The following is a 21,609-nucleotide window of genomic DNA, read 5'->3' as shown; positions in this document are numbered from 1 at the left end:
GAGCAGGTCCGTGATGAGCCTGAGAGCAAGGCGAGAATCCCAAGATGAGAGCTGGGATCTCCTTGGGAGCTGGGCTGGGATCCCCCCAAATCACAGCTGGCATCTGCTGGGATCAGGGCTGGGATCTCCCCAGGAACTGGGCTGGGATCCCCCAGGATCACTCCTTGGATTGCCCAGAAGCTGAGCTGGGATTTCCCCTGAGGCAGGGCCAAGATCCCCTGGGATCAGGGCTGGGATTCCTCCCGGACCCCCTCATCCATCAGTCACAGGGAGCTCGCCCACGCCGCCAGCTGGGGTGGCCTCAGGACCGGCCAGAGCAGCATCCCAGAGGAACAGGGATGAGGACACGCAGAGATCCCTCTGTGCCGATCACGGAGCGGGAGGCGCGGGGGCACCAGCACGGGTGTATTTGCGGGGGCAGGATCCACCCGCCCTCGCGATCCCGACGGGGCTGTACAATCCCAGATCCCAGATCCCGCCCCCCCGAGACAGGCACGGCCCCGGCACAGCGGGGAAACAATATTAACAGCAAAGCCGGGGGGCGCGGGGAGCGCGGGGACCCTCAGCCGAAGGGGCCCTTGACGTTCTTGGGCTGGAAGAGGGGCTGCTCCACGGGCACGGCTCCCAGGCACTCCGCCGGGCTGCAGTGCCCCGCCTTGCCCGGCTGCCCCGTGGCACCGGGGGGGCCCGGAATGCCGGGGATGCCCTGCTGCCCCACGGGGCCCGGGGGGCCCATCTTCCCGTAGCCTGGCGGTCCCTGGGGGCCTGGAAGAGACGGAGAGAAGAGAAGGAGGTGGTACGAAGCGCAGGGGCTGCAGCAAGCCCCGGCATGGGGCTGGTGGCCACGCGGAGGGAGGGGGCTCACCTGGGGGTCCTGGGGGGCCGCTGTCCCCCATCATCCCAACGCCCTTCTCGCCTTTCTCTCCTTTGGCTCCCGGCTCACCTGGAAGAGGCGTGGATGGAGAGGGGTGAGATCCTGGCACGACCGCAACACCCCGGCACCCAGGGACACTGGGGGCACCTTGGGAATGCTGGGAACACCCCGGGGACACCGGGAACACGCCAGCGACACTGGGAATGCCCCCCGGGAGCAGCACTTACCCCGCATGCCCGGCACGCCCTGCCGCCCCTCTCTGCCGATCTGCCCCGGCATCCCTGGGGAACCGGGGGGTCCCGGCCGGCCGGGCAGCCCGTCCTTCCCGGGGGGACCGGGTCTGCCCGGGGACGCCACCATCTCCACCGGGAAGTGCAGCCGGGATGTGTAGTACGCCATCCGCTCTGCGGGGACAGGGACGAGCTCAGTGCCGGCGAGGACGGAGGTTGGGTCACCTCGTCCCCACCGCCCCGTTGTTACCGTCAAACATCTTGTTCAGCTCCTGCCGGATGAACCTCTTGATCTCGTCGTAATTCACCACGTCTCCCTGGGGGGACACGAGGGGACACACGAGGCGACACGGCCACCGTGCCCCGCGGGGGACAGGGTCCTGCATCCCCACCCTTCTCCACGGCCCACCCCTCCTTACCATCATCCCCGGGGGTCCCGGCAGCCCGGGGCTGCCCGCGGGTCCCGGAGAGCCGGGGAGTCCCCTCTCTCCCGCGGGTCCCCGTGGCCCCACGAGGCCCATGGAGCCGCTCTTTCCTGGTCCCCCAGGCATTCCAGCTCTGCCCTTCTCCCCGGGGTACCCTCTTTCACCGGGGGATCCAGCTTCACCCTGCGGGGATGTGAGAGGCATAGCTCAGCCCCCATATCCTGAGGGGTGGTGGGGTTCTGGGATGGCTGGGGGATGTCAGGATAGTTGGGAGATGTCAGGATGGCTGCAGTGACACAGCCAGACTCCCCTCACCTTCTGTCCCGCCGGTCCCGCAATGCCCGGCTTTCCCGGAGGACCCTGAGGACACACAAAGGAGCAGGGTGGCAGGGATGTCCCCACCACGGGCACCCTGGGGGTCCAGCAGGGCAGGAGAGCTCCAGAGCCCACATTCCTACCTCTTTGCCGACGGGTCCATCTGGTCCCTGCTCCCCCTGTGAGACCAAAGTGTGAGACAGTGACCACCACAGCGATGACCACAGGGTGACCACCGGTCACCAGTCCTTGAGGTCCCTGGGCTGTGCTGCACTCACCGGTGGTCCAGGGTGTCCCGGGGGTCCCGGCTGGCCTGGCATCCCTGGCAGACCTCGCTCCCCCACGGAGCCACGCTCACCCTTCAGCCCCTGCACGGAGGAGGGAGGCGGGAGCACCAGAATCAGCACAGGATGAGGCACAGGGACCCCCAAACCCACTCTCTGTGGGACCTACCCAGCCCCACCCTGACCCCAAATCCCACAGCTGGGGATGTGGTGGGGGCTCCAGGACTCACCACTCCAGCGAGGCCAGCGGGACCCGGCTGTCCTGGGCTGCCAGGGGGTCCCTGGGGGCAGAGACAGGGGTGTCAGCTGGGGGGCTGTGTGTGATGACCCCACTCCCCGCACCAGAGGGAATTCCCACTGTGATCCCTCCTGGTGCCCCATGGGGGGCAGGTCCAACTTACGATGAGCCCTGGGGGTCCCTGCCGGCCTTGGGGTCCCATGGGCCCGGGGTCACCCTGAGGAAGATGGGGTGATGAGGAAGGCAGGGTGAGGAGAGGCTGCACGGTGCCCAAGCAGTGAGCTCACCCCTCACTCACCTCAGCTCCCGGCCGGCCTGGGCTCCCTGGGGGACCAGGTTTGCCACAGTCACCCTAAAAGGAGGAAGGGACATTGTGAGCAGAGCAATGCATGGATACCCTGGCCCAGGACTCAGGTCCCTGGGGATGTCACCACCAATTGTTCCCATCACTCACCTTTGGTCCTGGCAGACCTGGGTGTCCTGTCTTCCCCTTGAACCCCTGGAGAGAGAAAAGAGCTGGGTGGGAGCCCCAGATCCCACCAGCAGAGCGAGGCAGGTGACCCTGACCAGGGACTCCCTCCTCCCCCTGGGTCTCAGTGTCCCCAGGAACACACAGTGGGACAGTCCTGGCTCAGGGGACTCTCAGACCTGGCTGCAGGGACGTGCCAGGCACTGAGCGCCAGGGAGGGGTGACAAGGAAAGCTGTCACTCACCGGAGGACCCATCATCCCTGGTGGCCCAGGGGGGCCTGGATCACCCTGGAGAGAAAGAGACATGGATTGGGAGTGTCTTGGGGGGCATTGCAGGGTGGCTGCCCCCCACCAGCACCCCAGAGAGTCCCAGAGCCTCACCCGCAGCCCTGGCTTGCCGTCCTTGCCATCCAGGCCTTCCAAGCCAGCGGGGCCCTGCGGGGACAAGGTGAGGATGTCAGAGGGTGGTTTGCACTGAGGGGCTCTGGGGGTCCCTGAGGGACCTGCTCTGGACACTCCAGGCCATGGCAACAGGTTCCTGGGGAGTGGGAATAGCCAGCGGCGCTCCAGGGAGCACCATGACATGGGTGGTCCTGCCCCCTCTGCCCCCAAGGGTGACACATGGGGAGGGTCTTACCTGGATGCCCGGAGGTCCTGGGGGTCCAGGGGGTCCTGGCATCCCCGTGGGGCCTCGCATGCCCTCGCTGCCCTGTAAGAGCCACAGGAGGTCACGGGCACAGCCAGGGCACCAAACCCGGCCACAGCCCAAGGGATGAGCAGTGCCATCACACAGCCACGTCCCCGTGGCACTGACCCCTGGCACTCACCTTCTCAGCCATGGGCCCTGGTGGCCCAGCTGGACCAACCTTCCCTGGGAAGCCAGGGGGACCCTAAAGAGAAGGGGGTGTTCAGTGAGGGGGGTCCCAGCCCACACATTCCGCTGCCTCCGGGCACCTTAGCGGGATTGCCCTGGGGCTGCTCCCTGCATCTTATCCCACGGGATGTGCCCATGTCCCCCTTGTAGAACCCTCCATCCCCACCCCTGGCCCCGTGGGGACATGGGGACACACAGCCAGGGATGGGCATCACCTCCAGGGGACACCCTGCTGTGCTGGAGCAGGGGATGTACTCACCGGTGGTCCCGGGAAGCCAGGCTGGCCCTGGAAACCCTGCAGAGAGACGGGAGCTGAGCCAGGACCCCGAGAGCCACATCCTGCCCGCTGGGGGTCTCTGGGGGTCCCTGTACCCCTGGAGGTGCTCACCTGATCCCCCTTCTCGCCGGCGCTGCCCGGGAGCCCCCGCTCTCCCCTTGGTCCCTGTGGAATGACGGGATGAGGTGGTGGGGAGCACCCCACTGCACCCACAGCCTCCCCCCTCCCTCCCCACAGCCCCCTGGGGGCCGTCAGGGTGGGCACCTACCGCGGGCCCTGCGGGACCGGGGGGCCCGTCCACACCGGGGGGTCCCTGGGAAGGCAGGAATGGGGTCAGATGGATGCAGCTGGAAGGGCCTCAGCCCTGGTGCCCACAGTGAGAGGGGGCACCTGGGAGAGCCCCCAGCCCCTCTGCCCCCCCCCCCAAGGGACTCACCAGCTCCCCTTTCTCCCCGGGGGGGCCCGCGTAGCCTCGCTCGCCTTTGATGCCCTGGGGCAGGAAGGAGATGGAGGGGACAAAGCGGGGCACTGGGCAGGGAGGGGACATGGCACTTGGAAGAGGAAGGATGGGGGCACAGGCAGGGCATGCACATGGCACGGGTGAACGGGGCAGGGAGGAACAGGGCACTGGGAATGTGTGGGATGGGACTGCATGGATGGGACAGGGATGTGCCCACTGGGGGTCCCCCAGCTGCAAGATGGGGGGGCCACAGTGAGCACCAGGAGGGACATGGGGACCCCCAAGGGGGCTGGCAGAGCCTGCCTGGCTCCCCACAGTACTCACGGGCAGGCCAGGGGGGCCCATTGCACCGGGGTAGCCAGGCTGTCCTGGAGGCCCCTATGCAGGAGGAGGAGGATGTTGAGCCACCTGCAACGCCCCAGCCTGGTGCCCAAAGCCCACGGGGCATCAGTGTCCCCCTGTCCCCTCCTCACACACCACTCACCGGCTCCCCTTTGGCTCCGGCGAGCCCAGCAGGGCCGCGTTCCCCTTGGAGACCCTTCGGGGGAGAAGAGAGGAGCTGCAGGGGGATCTCCTACAACCCCTGCCCAGGGCTGTGCCTGCCTGGCAGCAGGACCCAGGCACAGCCCATGGGGTTTTGTGATCTCCACCAGCCTGCCTGGACCCCCGGGCACCAGGGAGGACCTGTTTGGCACTGGCTGTGCTCCCTCCACCCACGGCACAGCCGTGGGCACCACGTTCAGTGCAAGCCCAAGTGCTCAGACCCAGACACTGCCACTGCTCTGCCCACAACACACAGGGCAGGACCCACAGCCCAGCCCTGGGGGGCTGTGTGGGGTGCCCAGCTCCTGGTACCCAGCACATGGCCCAGCCTGGAGCCTCCCACGCTCCCAGGGAGTGGGTGACACAGGGACAGATGGGAGCCCCTGGGCTCCACGCCATGGGACCTCTGGGGCGGGTTAGTGGGGTGACGTGGTGCTGAGGTGACACAGGCTGGACAGGACACGCTGGCACACGGCAGAGCGACGACCCACAGAGCCCCCCAGAGCCCCACACAGACCGTGTGACATTAGTGGACGAGGGGACAGGAGCAGGAGGGCCGGATCCTCCAAGAGCCGCCAGCACAGCCCCGCCACCAGCTCCTGCTTGGAGCGAGCGCGGGCGGGAGCAGGAGGATGGAGATGGAGATGAGGATGAGGATGGAGATGAAGATCAAAATGGAGATGGTGGTGAAGGCTGCATGACCACACAGGAGGGACCAAGGGAGGAGGAGGAGGAGAGTGAGCCCAGGCAGCACTGGTTGCACAGAGGATCCTCCTGATCCCCACGAGGGGCTTCCCTGGGGGCAGCTGCCACCAAGGCGCCACCCAGCCCATCCCGTAGGAGCTGCGACGGGGCACCAATCTGGGGTGGCTGGTCCCTGGCACACCAGGTGCCGCTGAGCTGAACCAGGTCCCGTGATGATGAAGGGACCCAACACGTGGCACCAGGGCTGGTGAGTGCCAGCGCCACATCCCTGAGCTCAGGAAGGTCATTCTCAGATCCCAGCCCACCAAGACCCCCTGCTTTGGGATGGAGGGGGTGGGAATGGGAGGATGGAGATGGCGTGGAAGAGAAATGGGGCAGCTGTGCTGCGGCTGCTCCCAGGGGGGACAGGGACAAGGGACACAGCCAAACCAAGCGGCAGCGACACAGGGCACAGAGCAGAGCCGTGCTGGGTCCTTACGGGCAGTCCGGGTGCGCCCGGCGTTCCAGGAAAGCCTGGGGGGCCCTGAGGGGAAAAACAGGGAGGTCACAGCCTGGAAAAGGCATGGTGGAGCCTGGGCTGAGCCCTCGGGGTGCCACAGAGCTACTGCTCCATCTCCGGGCTGGCAGCACCTTCACCTCCATGTCCAGGCTGGGACGTCCAGGCCATGCCGCGCCTCCACCTCGCCATGGCCATGTCCCTCTGCCCATCACCACGGCCTCTGGGCACGGGGGCAGCCCCCTTGGCAACTTGCTTTTAGGGCCTCCAAGCCCTGCAGGACCACACCATGATGCCCACACAGCCTGGTAGCCCCTCACCCCGGGTACTTACGATGGGCCCGGGCGGTCCGGGGGGTCCCCGCAGTCCTGGTGAGCCCTGGGGAGAGATTGAGGTGTCAGGTGTGCCACGGGGAGGGGGGGACAGGGACCAGCTCTGAGGGGCACTGAGGGACCAGCCACTGCCCCTTGGAAGGGCTGGGATGGAGAGGGGTCTGTGGATGGACTGGAGCTCACCCACCTGCTCGCCTCTCTCACCGGGGATGCCCGGGGCACCCGGCAACCCGGGATGGCCGGGACAGTCGGTGTCAGGGCTGTCACCCTGCAGGGAGTGGGGACATGTCAGAAACCCAGGCTGGCTCTGCCCACTGCCCACTACCCACCACTGAGCCCTGCCAAGCCCCCCAAAGCAGCCTCTACCCCCAAAGCCCCGTCTGCTCCTGCAATGGGGATACAGTCTCTGCAGCACCCTGGGGGCCAGGGAGTCAGACTGGGATATCAACTCATCCCCAGGGGCAGGGAGAGGCGGGGGGGGACACTCTTCACTCACCCGAGCCTCCTCCTCTCTCGGGAACTGGGCAAAGCACTGGAAGAAAACCCAGGAGTCACCCAGGGATCACCCCGGAGGAGCCGCGGGACACAGCAGGGCTCGGAGCCCCTCACCCCACATCCCTCAGGGGCTCAGCACCCCCTGCTCCAGCCTGCACTGGAACGGGACAAGCCTGTCATCCTCCCAGGAACCCCACTGGGGCAGGCAGGGACTGTATGTGGGATCCTGCCTGCATTCCCAGCAGGACCAGCGTGCCCCGAGCGTGTCCAGAGCGTGTCCCTGTGTGCCCAAAGCGTGCTCAGAGCGTGTCCAAAGCGTGTTGCCTCCCACAACTGCCACACCATCCGAGGCCCAGGGAGTTGGGAGCATCTCTTCACCTCACCCCCCAAAAAAACAGGGGGTTTGGGCACCAAGGTTACCACTCAGAGGCATGGAAATACTCACGCGGGCGCAGCTCTCACTGCCGGGGGCACCTGGCATGCCCCCGTCCCCCTTCTCTCCCTCGACACCCCTGGGGGCTCCCAAGGCTGCCTGGAGCTGGACACAGTCCCCACAGAGAGTCTGGGGGGAAAAGGGGGAGTCAGGGGCACCCCAAGGCCTTTGGGGACCATGGGGCAGGAAGGTGACACGTCCCCACACTCTCACCTTCAGCACCTCGATGTTCCTCTCAGCCATGACTGCCAGCGGCCCCTGGGAGAGACAGAGGGAGGGAGGGATGGAGGGAGGGATGGAGGGAGGCAGGGAGGGACTGTCCCACAATGGGGGAGCAGGACGTGGGGCACAGGGGACACTGCCATGGGCACGGGCACCACCCACCAGGTCTCCAGCAGGCCCAGGCAGTCCTGGCAAACCGTTGTGTCCTGGCATTCCCTAAATCCAAGGAGAGGGTATTTAAAGCCCCTGCTAAAAGCCTGGCAGGACCAGACCCGCTCCCATCTCCCACCTCCCGTCACTCACCTGGCGACCGGGGGCACCGGGGGCCGGGGGACCAGGGGCTCCGGGGGCCCTGCAAGACCCCAAAACACAATCAGAGAGAGGCAGGGGGTGAGTGGGGGTGGGTGGGGGATGCAGCACAGCACCCACCTGTGGACCTGGCTGTGGCTGCCAGGACATCCCAGTCCACAGCCCTGGGGCTCCCTGGGGATGAGAGAAGGGGAAGAAGGGGAAGAGAATTTGATGGAGGGGGGGTGAGGGGGATCAGGGTGTGCCCGTGGGGGTGAAGCAGAGCCTGGGCACTCGTGGCACTTACTGGCATCCCGGTGTAGTTGGGGTCCTGGCGGGGGCTGGAGGGGCAGGAACACTCCCCGGGGTCTCCCTGTGGGGAGAGGGGGTGAGGGCAGGGGGGGCAGGAGGTGGAACAGGGGGTACGGCTCCACCCGGCCCCCAACTCACCTTCTCTCCCTGGGCACCCTTTTCCCCCTGCCAGGAGGAAAGATGGAGCATGAGCGGGTGGCCCCCAGTGCCCCCCACCCACAGCGAGCATCAGGGGCACCAGCTCAGCCCACGCTCTGGGCACGGCCCCCCCGGCACCCCACGCACGTACCGGCTGCCCAGCAGAGCCGGGGAGCCCCCGCTGCCCTTCGGGGCCCTGCGAGGAAGAGGAGGGTGAGGAAGCTCCCTGGCTTGGCCCCTGGCACGGCGGCTTTCAGCCAGGGTTGAGGGGCTGGGGGGTGGCAGTGCCCATCCCAGGGGGCAAGACGTACCGGTGGCCCTGTGACACTGGTCCCTGGTGGTCCAGGAGGTCCCACGGCACCTTTGGGCCCCGGAGATCCCTGCAGGGGAAGGACAGCAGGAGTAGGGGGCAGGGGGGACACAGAGGGCTGGGGGATGTTCCCTTACCTTGGCACCTTTGTCTCCTGCTGTCCCCGGAGGTCCCTGGGGTCCAGGGGGGCCCTGGGGGCAAGAGAGGGTGTTAGTTCTCCCAGACAGCCCCCCAGTGAGCCAAGGGGACAGCAGGGTCCCCAGGGTGGGCCTGCCAGGACCCCCCTGCCACTGCCCACAGGGAGGGCTGACACTGCAGGAACTGGGGGGCTGGTGGTTGCCCCATCTCCCAGGACTGGGCACCCTAAATTGCTACTCACGGGTGTGCCGGGGGGTCCGGTGCTCCCGGGGTCTCCCTGGGAAAAGCAGAGCGTGTGAGATCTGGCAGAGCAACCCAGTACGGCACGGCATGGCATGGCATGGGCACCCCAAAACCCACCTGTGGTCCCGGCTGGCCGATCCCCCGCGGTCCTGGTTCACCCTGGGGAGATGGAGGGGCAGTGAGGTGTCCTCAGGACCCCCCAAACCCAGCCCCTGCACCCCACTCACCTGCAGCCCCTTCAGCCCGGGAGGACCCTGGACCCCTGGCAGCCCCGGCTTCCCCTAAAACACACCAGGGTCACCCCAGGGCACGATGCCATGGGCACCGTGGCCGTGGGGAGGGGGCACTCACGGGTCTGCCCGGCTGGCCGATGCCAGGGGGGCCCTGGTCCCCTTTGGCCCCGGGTTTTCCTGGGATGCCAACCACGTCCGAGAGGTCCCCGAGTGGAGCAGCACCGGGCTCGCAGGGGTCTCCCTGCGCAGGAGGGGATGGGAGAGGGATGGAGGGGTGGGTGACACCACAGTGACAGGGGACAGGTCCCCAGAATATGAGGGTCTCACCTTCTCTCCTTTGGGGCCGGCTGGACCCCTGATTCCAGGCTCACCCGACAGCCCTGGGACACCGGCCATGCCCGGCGTGCCCGGGTCCCCGGGGCTGCCAGCGTCCCCCTGGCAAAGAGAGGGGACATGGGGAGGGGAGGGACATGGCTCACAGAGGTCACAGCCGCCTCTGCCATCACCAGCCCCGCTGGGACCCCCTCCCAGGCCCTCTCACCTTCTGCCCCTTCTGTCCAGCGTCACCCGGTCTGCCCTGGGGAAACGGAGGAATGGATCAGGCTGGAGCATCCCCCCAAAACTGGGCACAGGGGGCATGGGGGGCACTCACCGCTCTGCCCGGGGGGCCACTCTTGCCCCTTTCTCCCGGTGGTCCTGGCACAGCCACCGCTGTCGCTGCCCCTTGGAGGGCCTGTGGGGTGGGAGGGCACTGCCCGCACGGCTCGCCCTGCCGAGGGACATCCCGCTTGGAATGTGGCTCTGGGGACCGGAGCACCGCTGTGCCCGTCTCAGGGCCCTCCCATGCAGTGAGCTGCACAGGTCTCAGCGGGGGAAGTGGCATGGACAGGGCAGGGAGGGGGGTCCTGGGGGTCCCCATGGCAGGGCTCACCTTCTCTCCTTTGAGGCCCTGCACACCCGGATCACCCTTCTCTCCCGGGAGCCCCTGCAGAGAGAAGCCACGGCAGAGGTGAGCCCATGGCCCCCAAAACCAGCTCCTGCCCCCCTTGGGCTCCACCCTGAGCCCCCACATCCCCCCTGCCCCCCTGTGCCCCCACTCACCGGTCTGCCCGTGGGTCCCAGCTGGCCACTGTCACCCTGGAACGGAGCAGGGACAGGGACAGGGTCAGACAAGGCTGCCCTGACCCCATGGGGTGATCCAGCCATTCCCACTCCCTCCAGCAATGCAGGAAGGGGGGGTGGCTGTGGGAGTTACTCACCTTGTCACCCTTGATCCCAGCCAGCCCGGGGAGCCCCAGGTCACCCTGCTGAACACCCCCCATGGTCACACCCCAGCACCCCCAGCAGCCCTGGGGTGACCGGGGTGTCCCCCCAGGACCGGGGTGTCCCACTCAGCCCCAGGACTCACCGGCAGCCCCGGCTCACCCTCAAACCCCTCGGCAGGACCCCGGCGCAGCGCAGCAAGGACACGGACATCGCAGGACAGGCACGAGTCCCCCTGGGCAGGTGGGACAGGGGACAGCTCAGGGGGCTGCAGGGGCTCATAGGGAGGGTGGGACAGAGGGTTGGACACTCACCTTCTCCCCTTTCATCCCCTGGATGCCACGATCTCCCTGGGAAGCAAACACAGGAGCTGGGCTGGGTGCTGCCAGCACGGGCTGGACGCTGCTCGGTGTCCCCAGAGGGGGACAAGCCAGCCCACCCCACGGTCACCTACCCTGTCCCCTTTGGGTCCTGCAGGGCCGGGTCTGTCCTGGGAATGGAGGAATCAAAAGGGAGCATCAGGAACGCTGAGATGAGCCCCTGCTCTGCCCTCCACCCCACGAGCCCCCAGGCTCAGACTCACCGAGACCCCATCCCTGCCGGGTGCTCCGGGCTCTCCTCTGGGTCCTGGTTTGCCGGGCACCCCAATGGCACCGAGCACGCCCTCGGTGACAGTAGGACACACCTCACATGGCTCGCCCTGCCCGGTGGGGACAGTGAGACACAGCCCAGGCCAGGGGGTCCCTGGAGTGGCCCCCGAGCAGCCCCGAGGTGAGGGAGGGGCACTACAGTGCCCCTCCCTCACCTCGGGGCTGCTCGGGGGCCACTCCAGGGACCCCCCGGCACAGCCCCTCCCGGCCACTCTGTCACTGCACCCACCTTGTCTCCTTTTGGCCCCAGGGCACCAGGGAGACCCTGTGGGAGGAAGGTGGGGATGGGGCTGCATCATGGAGCCCTGGCAGTGCCACCCAGCACCCCCCAGTTGTCCAGCAGTTGTGGTATTGGATGATCCCAGCCCTGAGCGAGGCTGCTGGATCACTGGATGATCCCAAATCCCTCTCAGCTCCTGGGCTTGGATCCCACCACTGCTCTGGCCAAACAGCCACGACCCTGAGCCAAGAAACCCGTCCCTGACCCCGGGCCTTGGCTCCAGGCTCCCGGTACTCACGGGTGTCCCAGGCGATCCTCCGGGTCCAGGAGCTCCCGAGCTGCCCTGGAGCCAGAGATGGGAAACCCTGAGCCCAGCAAAGGAAAACACCACAGCCCTTGGCACCCCAGGATACCCCTCCCTCCCCCAGGGGGGTTTCCTGCCCCCCAAACCAGGTCCTTGAGCCACCCAGCTGGGGCTTGGGCAGGTGGCAGCTCCACCAGCCAGCACTGGCTCAGCCGTGGCAGATCCAGCTCCTAATCCCAGTCCCCACCAGCCCCCATGGGCAGTGAGGGGCAGCTGGGACCCCTTTCCCTCCGCTCACCTTCTCTCCCTTCGGACCTGGGGGGCCACCAGGGTCACCCTGAAAGGGACAGAGGGTGGTGTTAGCTCTGGAACACCTCACCCCTTGCCATGGTAATGCCCACTGGGGATGTCACCCGGGCAGAGCCCCTGGGCAGGGGGTCCTTACCGGCTTCCCTGGAAAGCCAATCCCTGGAGAGCCCGGCTTCCCTGGGGGTCCCGGCTCGCCAGCCAGCCCCTCGGGTCCCACAAGGCCAGGGTCACCCTGGAAGACAACACAGGGGATGTCAATGCCACCGGGTGCCTCATCTCCCACCTCCTCCCCCCAAACCCCCCACTCACCTTCTGGCCCTTGGGGCCCACCACGCAGATCTCTCCGGGCCGGCCCTGTAGGGAGGGGGAGCAGGGTGTGAAGGCTCTGTGTGTGCACCCCACGGGCAGGCTGGTCCTGCAGCTGGACCCCACTGCCCGGAGGGTGCCTGGGGGGTGCCCAGGACCCCCTGGCTCTACTCACATCACGCCCTGGGCGCCCCGGCTTGCCCTGCAGTCCCCCATCGCCCTTCTCGCCCTTCTGGCCCTGTGGGACAGATGAATGTCACCTGTGCTGTCACCCACGGCATCACCCGTGCCATCACCCCTGCTATCTGGATCAGCCCCTGCAGGTGCTGGCACTGCTGCTGCCACCCCAGGAGACACAGCTCAGATGTCCCTGCTGCAGTGCCAGCACCCACAGCGGGGCTGGACTTACCTTCTGCCCGTCAGCACCGGCGGCCCCCGGGGCGCCCTGCGTGGGAACAGCAGGGACAGAAGTGGGTGCCCACGGGTGGGCTCGTGCAGGGTCCCCTCTGCTCTGATCTCCGCTCCTTTTGTCCCCCAACCACCCACCCACAGAGCTGGACCCTCAGGGCTGGACCCAAGGCACACCAGCCACGCAGGGGGGGCCACTGCAGTGTCCCCACGATGTGTCCCCACGGCTGAGTGTCACTCACCACCTCTCCACGCTGCCCCTTCTCGCCCCGTGGCCCCTCAGCGCACTGGGGAGGAGGAGAAGGAGGTGAGCAGGGCGGCAGAGGTGGGGAGGGGGGGCTCGGGGAGGGTCAGGGGGTCTCACCTGCACGGGGCCGCCGGGGTGGGTGCGCACACAGTCAGCGCCCTGCGGAGGGAGGGAGGCGGCTCAGGGGCTCTGCCCGAACCACCCTGGCCAAGGGTGGGGGACCATGGAGGGCAGGAACACCCCCAGGGCAGCAGGACCCCCGCACGCCAAGGACCCCGCAGGGATCAGCCCCACAAAAGGGTGTCCACCCGGGACATGGTCGGGGACACTCACACGGTCGCCCTTGTCCCCCTTGGCGCCGGCAGTGCCGGGCAGGCCGCGCTCACCCTTGGTGCCCTGCAAGAGAGGGGAGGTGTGGGGGACAGAACGGGCACAGGTGTCCCCATGCCCATGTGTGTGCCCACAGCGGGCCCACGGCAGCAGGCAGGGATGCTCCAGGCACAGCGTGGCCACGTCCCTGCTGGGGCTGGGCCCTGGGGGGGTGACAAACCTACCTTTGGGCCTGAGGGGCCGAGTGTGACCTGGGGAGAGAGGAGAAAGCTGTCCCGGAGCCCCCCAGGGTCATGGTGGCTCCAAACGGTATCAGGAGAGCCCCAACCCCGCCGTGGTCCCCATCCTCCCAACACCCTGTCCCCAAGGGCCACCTCAGGAGCCCCGTGAGGCATGGGGGGTCCCAAACACCCACCAGCCCCCCACCAGCCTCCCCACACCTCCAGCCAGTGGTTGCTGCAGGAATGGGGCCACATCTGGAAGGGATCAGAGACCTTCCCCACAGCCAGATGTTGCAGGGCCCCGGGCCAGAAGGAGCCATGGGTCATGGGGGGCCAGTGACGATGGCAGAGGGGTGGGGGACACCCCTGAGCCAGCAGCCCTGGTGGCTTTTGCTGCCCCCAGCTCCCAGCCCAGCCAGGCTGTGCTAGGGTTCCCATGTCCTGCCAGCACAGCCCGGAGCCACACTCACATTTGTTGATGCCATCTGTGCCGAGCAGGGCGGGCACTGGAAGAGACAGGGATGGGGGTTTGGACCGGCTCCACACACTGCCCATGGCACCCCAAACCCTACAGCACCCACCCCTCCATGGCACACACCCCTCCGTGGGCACTGCCCCGCTCCCCTGGGCACCCCAAACCCGTGGGGCTGCCCCAGCAGCATCTCCCCATGCCCTGGATGGAGAAGGGAAAACCCGCTGTGCTTGCTCCCAGGGGAGGTGAAGAGGTGCCTGCCTGGCACCACTCCAGTCTGCTCCCATGGGATTGGGAACGGGCAGGATGGGGCTGCAGGATGGACCCCGTGCTCCCACGGGCCCCAGCCCACGCTGCTGGACCTGATCTACACCCCAGGGATCCCCAGCAGGATCCCACCACTGGGACACAGCAGCCCTGAATCCCCATGGTGGGACAGGGATCACACAGACACGCAGGGATGAGGAACAGGAGCACTGGAGACGCTTCCCAGCTCTGGCAGCGCTCCGGAGACGCTCGGAGGGAACAAAGAGGCCCTTGGCCATAGCTGGGATCACTCCAGCAGCAGCAGAGAGTAAGTGGGGCCTCAGTTCCTGCTCGGGGGAGCAGAGCAGCCGCTTCTGCCCTGCTCTTCCATCCCTGCAGCTCTGGCAGCAGTGGAAAGTTCCCAAATGCCGCGGGACAGACCCAGCCCTGGGGGTGGGTGGGCCCCTGGGATGGCACCAGTGGGAGGAAGAGGAGTGGAGCTGGGAATGGCAGGACCAGGACAGCCAGGCTGGGACACCCTCTGCACTTCCCCTCACCTTTCCCTTGGGATCTTCCTTCAGGCTGGTCCTCCCCGAGGTTCTCACCGGCTCCTGTGGACAGAGAAGAGCACCCCTGGGTTATCCCACCTGTGCACTCCTGGGTGCTCCCTCTCCATGAATCCTAGGTTATCCTGCCTGAGGCACCCATGGATGAGGGCCATCCTGGCCAGTGCAGGCAGTGGTGGGACCACAGGAGCCCTCCCTTCCCTCATTCCCAGGCCCTCGGTCACCGCCAGCTCCCTCCCTCGCCTGGCACGGTGGAAAGAGTGAGGCAGGGATTTTCCAGGGGCTGGATCCGTGCGGCTGCCGGCTCAGCAGCACCCGGCACGGCAGCTGAGCCACTGCCCATCCCGTGGGGCTGGGACCACTCCTGTGCTGGGATGGGGACGGGGATGGGGACGGGGATGGGGACCGGGAGGGGGATGCCGGAGCTCACGGTGCCCAGCGGCTCCTCCAGGCAGAAGCAGCGGGTGTAGACGCGGCCCTCGGGCTGTGGCACCATCTCGATGAGGTTGCTGCTCTGCATCAGCTCCGCCTGCCGACGGGTCTTGGGAGCTTCTGTCTGGCACTTTGGGGAGAGAGGGGGTCGGTGGGGGGCTGCCAAGGGGAGAGCCCCGCCCGAGCACCTGGTGTGACTCAGGAGAGGGATGTACCCCGCGCTGGCCATTGGGACAGGCACCATGAGGCCACCACGGGTGTGAGGTGACCCACAAGGGACCCTCTGACCGTGCACAGGGCCATTGCAGGGTCCAGCTGGGATTGGGGTGAAGGATTCGGGAGCACTTACCCCGCTGGCCGAGATCTCACAGCACCCCTCCTGCCGGGCCAGCTCGGCATCACAGTAGATCTGGGCTTGCTGGATGTCAAACTGCAGTGGGTGGGGGTGGCAGGTCAGGGCTGGCAGCTCAGGGGTGGCTCCAGCCCCGCGGGCAGAGGTGCCCTCGCCCCACGGGCACTCACCCGGACCGGGGTGCCACGCACAGCATCCAGCCCCAGGAAGGCGTTTCCCTCCAGGGCCAGCGCCCGCCGCGGTGCCAGCGGCTTGGAGGAGATGGAGGAGCAGTCGAGGTGGACGGAGACGGCGCGGCCCTGCACGGCCACCACCACCTTGTGCCACCGCCCGTCGAACAGGGACGCCACGGCCTTCCCCGCGAACACGGCGCTGACGAACGCGGCCCCCGCTGCCCTGGCCTGGAACTCCAGGCTCTTCTCGGGGCCGTGCACGGACAGGGAGAGCTGGGCACAGAGGGGACAACGCTCAGGGACGGCTTCTGGCTGTCCCCGTGCTGCCCGTGCATCCCGCCGCCTTCCCGCGGCTGTACCTGGGGGTATCCCTGCCGGTCGGTGATCTGGAAGAGGTACCAGTGCTCCCCGGTGCTGTTTTTCTTCAGCAGCAAGGTGAAGATGAGGGTGAAGGTGGGGGGCAGCCCACGAGGAAACACCTGCCTGTGGGGAAGGGTGTCAGGGGGTGGCCAGACCCTGCACCGGGCTCTGGTGCCAGAGTTGGCACCAAGGGTGGTGGCAGCACCACCCCAAAATCCCTCCGTGAATCCTGCCAGGCTCTGTCCCCACCGGTGGCACTCCAGATGCCATCATGGTGGATTCAGCCCCAGCTGCACCATCCCCATCCCTGCCCCACACCCTGCACCCCAAACACCTCCCTCCTGGGGTGGCTGCAGCAACCAGGGCCATGCACTTATCCCCACATTATCCAATTTTCCCCTGGGAAGCCATGAAATACACCCACAAGCCCCAAGGCTCTGTGGGCTGGATAGCAGTTCCCCAGTGGGACTGTGCCCAGCTCGCCCACAGCCCACTCAACCACTGGAAATATTTGCTCTGGGTTCTGCTCCGCTCCCGGCCTCAGCTCCAAACCAGTAATTTTCCAAACCACCCCTCTGGAGCTGGACCAAGGGATGGGGAGCAGGACAGGGCCCGTGGTCCCCTCTGTTCTCTGCAGGACACGGGGACATTCTTGCTGGGCACTGAGGTGGATGAGCACCCATAGGGAGCTCACCTAGAGCTAACAACCCGGGTAGGGCTGTCCATCCCCCCACTTGGCACTCCCCACGGCTGGATCTGGGGTGCCACAGGCACCCAGCCAAGAGCAACACCAGTCTGGAGCCGCCCTGAAGCCACCTAAGGATTTGGCTGCCCAGGTCAGGAGCCAGGGCCGGGTTTCCTCTCCCCCAGGAGAGCCCCATGCCCGGTGTAGCTGCGTGCCAGCCCTGGGGCAATGTGGGGACAGGCTGGAGGAGGCAGGCGTGCAAACCGCAGCAGTTTCCTCCAGGAACAGCTCCCAGGGACGTGGATCTGCTCCCACCTCGCCACGCTGCAGCGTCCCTGCCAGCCCTGCCACGGGCACAGCCGGGCAGGACGCACCAGAGGCGGAGAGGACAAGGGCCATGCTCCGTGTGCCTCCCCCCAGCAGACCCCCCAGACCCCACAGTGCCTGTTTGGAGCTCTGTGGCGTTCTGAGCTCCTCCAGACCCCAGGGGCGCCTGCCAAGCGCAACCACAGAGCAGCCACAGAGCCCTGGTTGCGTAAGGCTTGGCCACCACCCAGCTGAGCTGCGACAGCCCCTGATTTACTTTCTAGGAGGAAGGTGTCTGGGCAGCCCCTGGGGTCTCCTGCATCCCCCAGGGTGCCGTGGGGCTGCCTGGGGTCCCCAGCACGAGCTCAGGGCAAAGCCCACCCAGCTTCCCCTGGGCTCCATCCTTACAGCGCACGGGGATGGGGCCTGGGGGAGCTTTGGTCAACCAGAGCCACCCCCTGAGCCCCCCACACTCACTGGGTGGGCTGGACCAGGGGCACAGCCCCCAGCCGCAGCACCGCCGGCCCCCGGGGGCTGCGGACCTTCTTGATGGACGAGATCTTCAGCAGCTCGAACCTTTTAATCAGGTTAAAACCTGCAGGGCAGAGCGGAGGAGGTGAGACCTGGCCCTGGCACAGCGTGACGCTCCCCAGACAGGGTGCAGAGCCCACCCCCAGGGTGTCAGGGCTGCCCAGGGACTCCCCTTTGCAGGGTGAGAGGGGCTTTCCTTACCCGTTATGTTCTCGTACTTGTCCCCAACCAGATCCTCGTCCCAGAGCTGCGGGCACAGCTCCCCTGCAAGGCAAATCAGCACATCACCATCACTGCAGCACCCCCAGGAGCACAGTGGGACAAGCAGAGGGGCAACACACAGAGCTCCCCAAAACCAAGAGGGTTCTGCTCCAGCCCCCCAAGGCTGCTGGCAGCACAGATCCAGCAGGGATCCATTCCCACGGCAGCACTGGCTCCTGGGAGCATGGAGGAGGGAAGCTGGAGCCCTCCAGGGGCAGTTTGGAGGGGAACAGGCAGTGATCTCAGAGCCTTCGTCTCCCACAGCCAGTTCACCAGGTGAAATGCTTTCCCCAGTTCACGCTTGTTTTGCCTCGAGACATTTCCACAGCTGAAATCAGCATCAGCCGACTCGGACGGGTGCCACAGACACCCACAGCGGGGAGATGGCACCCAGGGCTGCCCTCTGGCCTTCCTGTCCCATCCTGGTGACAGCTCACACCTGGTGGCCCAGGGGACAGGCGTGAGGGTGCAGCCAGGGGACAGCAAGAGGCTGGAAATGCCGTGTGAGCCGTGATCACGGGGATGCTGCTGCTGTTTGCACTGATGAATTACTGCTTCAGAGGCATCCATCCACCTCCACTGGATGCACCAGATGTTGGGAGGTGCGAGATAAAGGAGTAAACAAGGAGGCAGTGAAAGAGGAATTTGTTTTGTCTCCATGCACACCAGCCCTGGAGCAGGGATGGCCACCAACAATTCACTCGCCTCCTCCTTGGCTGTTCCTGGGGGGATTTCTGACAACCCCCAACCCAGCCCCACTGCCCACCTCCATCTCTGCCCTCAGAGAGGGGCCTCATGCACCACCACAGTGCTTCTCCCCCAGGCTGACCACTCAAAGGGGTCAGCAGTGGTGTGGGGGGGGTGCCCCCACCCTCGGGACCCCCGACATGGCAGCGGCAGGGGGGCTGTGCATGTCCCAGCCGGGGGCAGAGCTCCCTCCTGCTGGCGCTGAGATCATCCTCAGTAGGCCAGGGGACGGAAGGCAGAGCATAAATCACCCCAGCCCAATCTCTTTGAAGCCTCTCCCAGCCCTGGTGCAGATCCTAAGGGAAAATCTCATCTGTGCAAGCCTTGTATCCCTAAGGAAAGGCCAGGAGATGGGAGGCCAGGCCGTGCTGGGCAGTGGGAGCTGCCGGCTCCAAGATCCCTTCCACGGGCAAACCCAGGCCCCCCAGACGAGCCACTGCTCCACCCCCACAGAGCCTGATGCAACCACGGCGTCGCTGCCAGCGGCTCCTCCCCGGCATCCGCCTTGAGCTCATCCCACACCGGGACCCAGGCACAGTGACCTCATGGCCAGGGACACCCCGGCAGAGACCCCCGTGGGCTCAGTCATCGTCCCCCTGTCCCCTGCTGCACGTGGACAGCCCCCAGCCCCCACCACAGCGTGGACCACGGCCAAACCTCTTCCCAGCTCGCAGCTGGAGGCCAAAACTCCCTTGGGAGCTCTGTGCATCCCTGCCACAGCCCTGAGTGGTCCTGGCTCACCTTACCCCACACGTGCTGCCGGACGCGCTGCCGGCGCTGCCAGCTGGCACCGAGCGTGGCGCGGCCGGAGCGCGGCCAAGCCCAGTCCCTCCATGAGCACGGCCAGGGGTGTCCCTGGGCTGGCTCCCCATGGCTGGGCTCGCTCAGCTCTCCCTGGCCCCCTGCCCACACGGGATGCTGAGCAAAGCCCCGCAGCCCGGGCTGGCCGGCGCGCAGCAGGGAGCCGACGTCCGCAGCCACCACACCGGTCGTGGCACGTGGGGACCACGGTGTCCCCAGCCACCCTGCCATCCCTAGGTCTGACCAAAGGCTTCCCAGGGACATGCAAGGAGGGGGCTGCTCCAGTGCAGACCCTGAGCTTTCCCTCCCAGTGTCCCTTACCTTCCGCTGGTGGCAGCTCCTTCCCCTCACAGGCACTGATGAGCCCCGCGAGCACGAGGGCCCAGAGACCCCTCATGGTGCCCGTGGCAGCAGCTCAGGGCCAACACAGCTGCCTGCAAGGGAGAGACATTGGGCAGCAGCAGGATGGGCACGTGGTGGGCACCAGCCCATGAGGTTGCCAACACTGGGATACTGCCAGCAAAGCCACCAGCATGGAGTTGGTGCTGACCCTCTTGGCCATGGCTCCATCAAGTTTTGGAGGTCAGTGCGGCTTCCCCCCATCCACTGCTGGATCACCATCTGCTGCACACCCACCCCAAGCACACAGGGCAAGCCCCAGCATCCCATGGGTTCAGTCCAATCAGAGCACCTGGATTCACTCCAAACATCCGGAAACGTGAAGACTGAGATTCCCAGTAGGGATCTCATGGGCACCTACTGCATGAACCCCCCCGGAAGGTCTCGCTCCCTCCTGTTTTGTCTCCGGGTCCAGAGTGGATCCCAGGGTGTCCCAGGCCCTCCAGGTCACCCCGACCTGGCCTCCCTCCTGCTTCCTGCCACGAGGCATGCCGGGCTGCACGGAGGGAGACAGAGTCGGGACAAACCGGACACACTCCGGCTCCACTGGCTGCTGCCAGACCGGGACGTGCATCCCTGAGCTTTCATCCCACGCACAGCACCCGGGGACCCTCGTGTGCAGGGACCCCTCTGAGTGAGGACCCACCTCTACACTGGGCTCTCTCGCACCCCCTGCTCTCCCTGCCTGCGACCCAGCCCCCCTATCCCAAAACACAACCCCTGCACCTCCCGGCTCCTTTCTGCTGCCTCCCGGCTCTCTTGGTCTACCACTGCCTGCACCCACCCCTGCGCCCACTCCTGAACTCCCCCACCCCCGCCAGTGCTCCCCGCCCTGCTCCCCATCTCCCCCGCCCGCTCCCCGCCTTCCCTACCCTGCACCCTCCGGCACCGGCGGGTCCCCACGGCCCCGGGGCGGTGATTAACTCCGCTTATTAACGGGGAATCCCCTGCTCGCCCTGTCCTGTCCCGTCCCGCCCCGCCGCGGGGCCGGCTCTGCCGGGCTCTGCCCGCTCCCGGTGCGGGGCTGTGCGGGGCTCACCTGCGCGGGGGCTCGGCGGGGACGGGGCTGCCCGGACGGTGCGGGACACCGGGAACTCCGCCGCGGGACACCGGGAGCCGCCGCGCCGCCCCCGCCGCCTTCCCCGCCTCCCTCCGGGGCCTGAGCGCCCCCAGCGCTGCCCGCCCTCCGCCCCCCCAACCCGGGGGCCTGCGCCACCGCCCGCCTTCGCATCCCCGCCCTCCTCCTCCTCCTCCTCCTCCTCCTCCTCCTCCTCCGCCCTGGGTGCCTCCCCCGGCAGCGCCCTCCTTCCCCTCCCCACCCGCCTTCCCCCACCTCGAGGGGCTGGATCACCGCCCGGAGGAGGGAACCCCGATCCCGGGGGTGGGAGTGAAACCAGTTCCTTGGCTGTCATCCCTGCAGAGCAGCTCTTCCTCCCCACGGGGACCGGAGGGGACCTCTGTGCTGGCACCGCTGGTGGCACCGCTGGCCAGAATGTCTGTCCCTTTGGGGCAGACCTCGGGGAATGGTTCTCAGGGATGCTACTCCGGAGGAGCAGCTCCCGGCAGACCCCGAGGCGTCGGGGCAGGTAGACCCCGCTGTGACACGGAGCTGCTGTCCCATCCCCGGTGCCCTGGGGTGGCTTGGGGACAGCCTGGCTCAGGACAGGGCACTTGGGGTCAGAGCC

The 21,609-nt window shown here is 67.0% G+C and overlaps 1 protein-coding gene across 1 annotated transcript; it reads right to left on the bottom strand.

The window, feature by feature from the left end:
* Positions 1-268: 268 nt before the first annotated feature.
* Positions 269-20,828, bottom strand: COL16A1 (collagen type XVI alpha 1 chain). The gene is made up of 71 exons (XM_050326102.1): positions 20,814-20,828; positions 19,847-19,959; positions 17,918-17,980; positions 17,663-17,780; positions 16,194-16,317; positions 15,832-16,107; positions 15,659-15,739; positions 15,308-15,439; positions 14,869-14,922; positions 14,064-14,099; positions 13,597-13,623; positions 13,376-13,438; positions 13,160-13,201; positions 13,038-13,082; positions 12,797-12,832; positions 12,563-12,625; positions 12,391-12,435; positions 12,218-12,313; positions 12,071-12,109; positions 11,767-11,811; positions 11,478-11,513; positions 11,182-11,298; positions 11,053-11,088; positions 10,913-10,948; positions 10,744-10,833; positions 10,595-10,642; positions 10,437-10,472; positions 10,267-10,320; positions 9,988-10,104; positions 9,877-9,912; positions 9,663-9,770; positions 9,454-9,576; positions 9,330-9,383; positions 9,220-9,261; positions 9,101-9,136; positions 8,859-8,912; positions 8,723-8,791; positions 8,563-8,607; positions 8,412-8,438; positions 8,269-8,334; positions 8,103-8,156; positions 7,977-8,027; positions 7,836-7,889; positions 7,665-7,709; positions 7,464-7,580; positions 7,020-7,055; positions 6,711-6,791; positions 6,525-6,569; positions 6,174-6,218; positions 4,932-4,985; positions 4,772-4,825; positions 4,424-4,477; positions 4,256-4,300; positions 4,099-4,152; positions 3,970-4,005; positions 3,664-3,726; positions 3,474-3,545; positions 3,218-3,271; positions 3,080-3,124; positions 2,821-2,865; positions 2,665-2,718; positions 2,530-2,583; positions 2,359-2,409; positions 2,123-2,212; positions 1,988-2,023; positions 1,845-1,889; positions 1,524-1,712; positions 1,355-1,421; positions 1,102-1,278; positions 866-943; positions 269-765 (listed from the first exon to the last, which is right to left on the bottom strand). The coding sequence occupies exons 2-71, from the start codon at positions 19,920-19,922 to the stop codon at positions 563-565; spliced, it is 4,839 nt and encodes a 1,612-aa protein (XP_050182059.1). The 5' UTR covers positions 19,923-19,959; positions 20,814-20,828; the 3' UTR covers positions 269-562.
* Positions 20,829-21,609: the final 781 nt, after the last annotated feature.

The sequence above is a fragment of the Myiozetetes cayanensis genome, unplaced genomic scaffold, assembly GCF_022539395.1.
Source record: "Myiozetetes cayanensis isolate MyiCay16 unplaced genomic scaffold, myiCay2020 scf31, whole genome shotgun sequence".
In the NCBI taxonomy this organism is placed as follows: Eukaryota; Metazoa; Chordata; class Aves; order Passeriformes; family Tyrannidae; genus Myiozetetes; species Myiozetetes cayanensis.
This window is presented reverse-complemented; position numbering and strand designations above follow the sequence as displayed.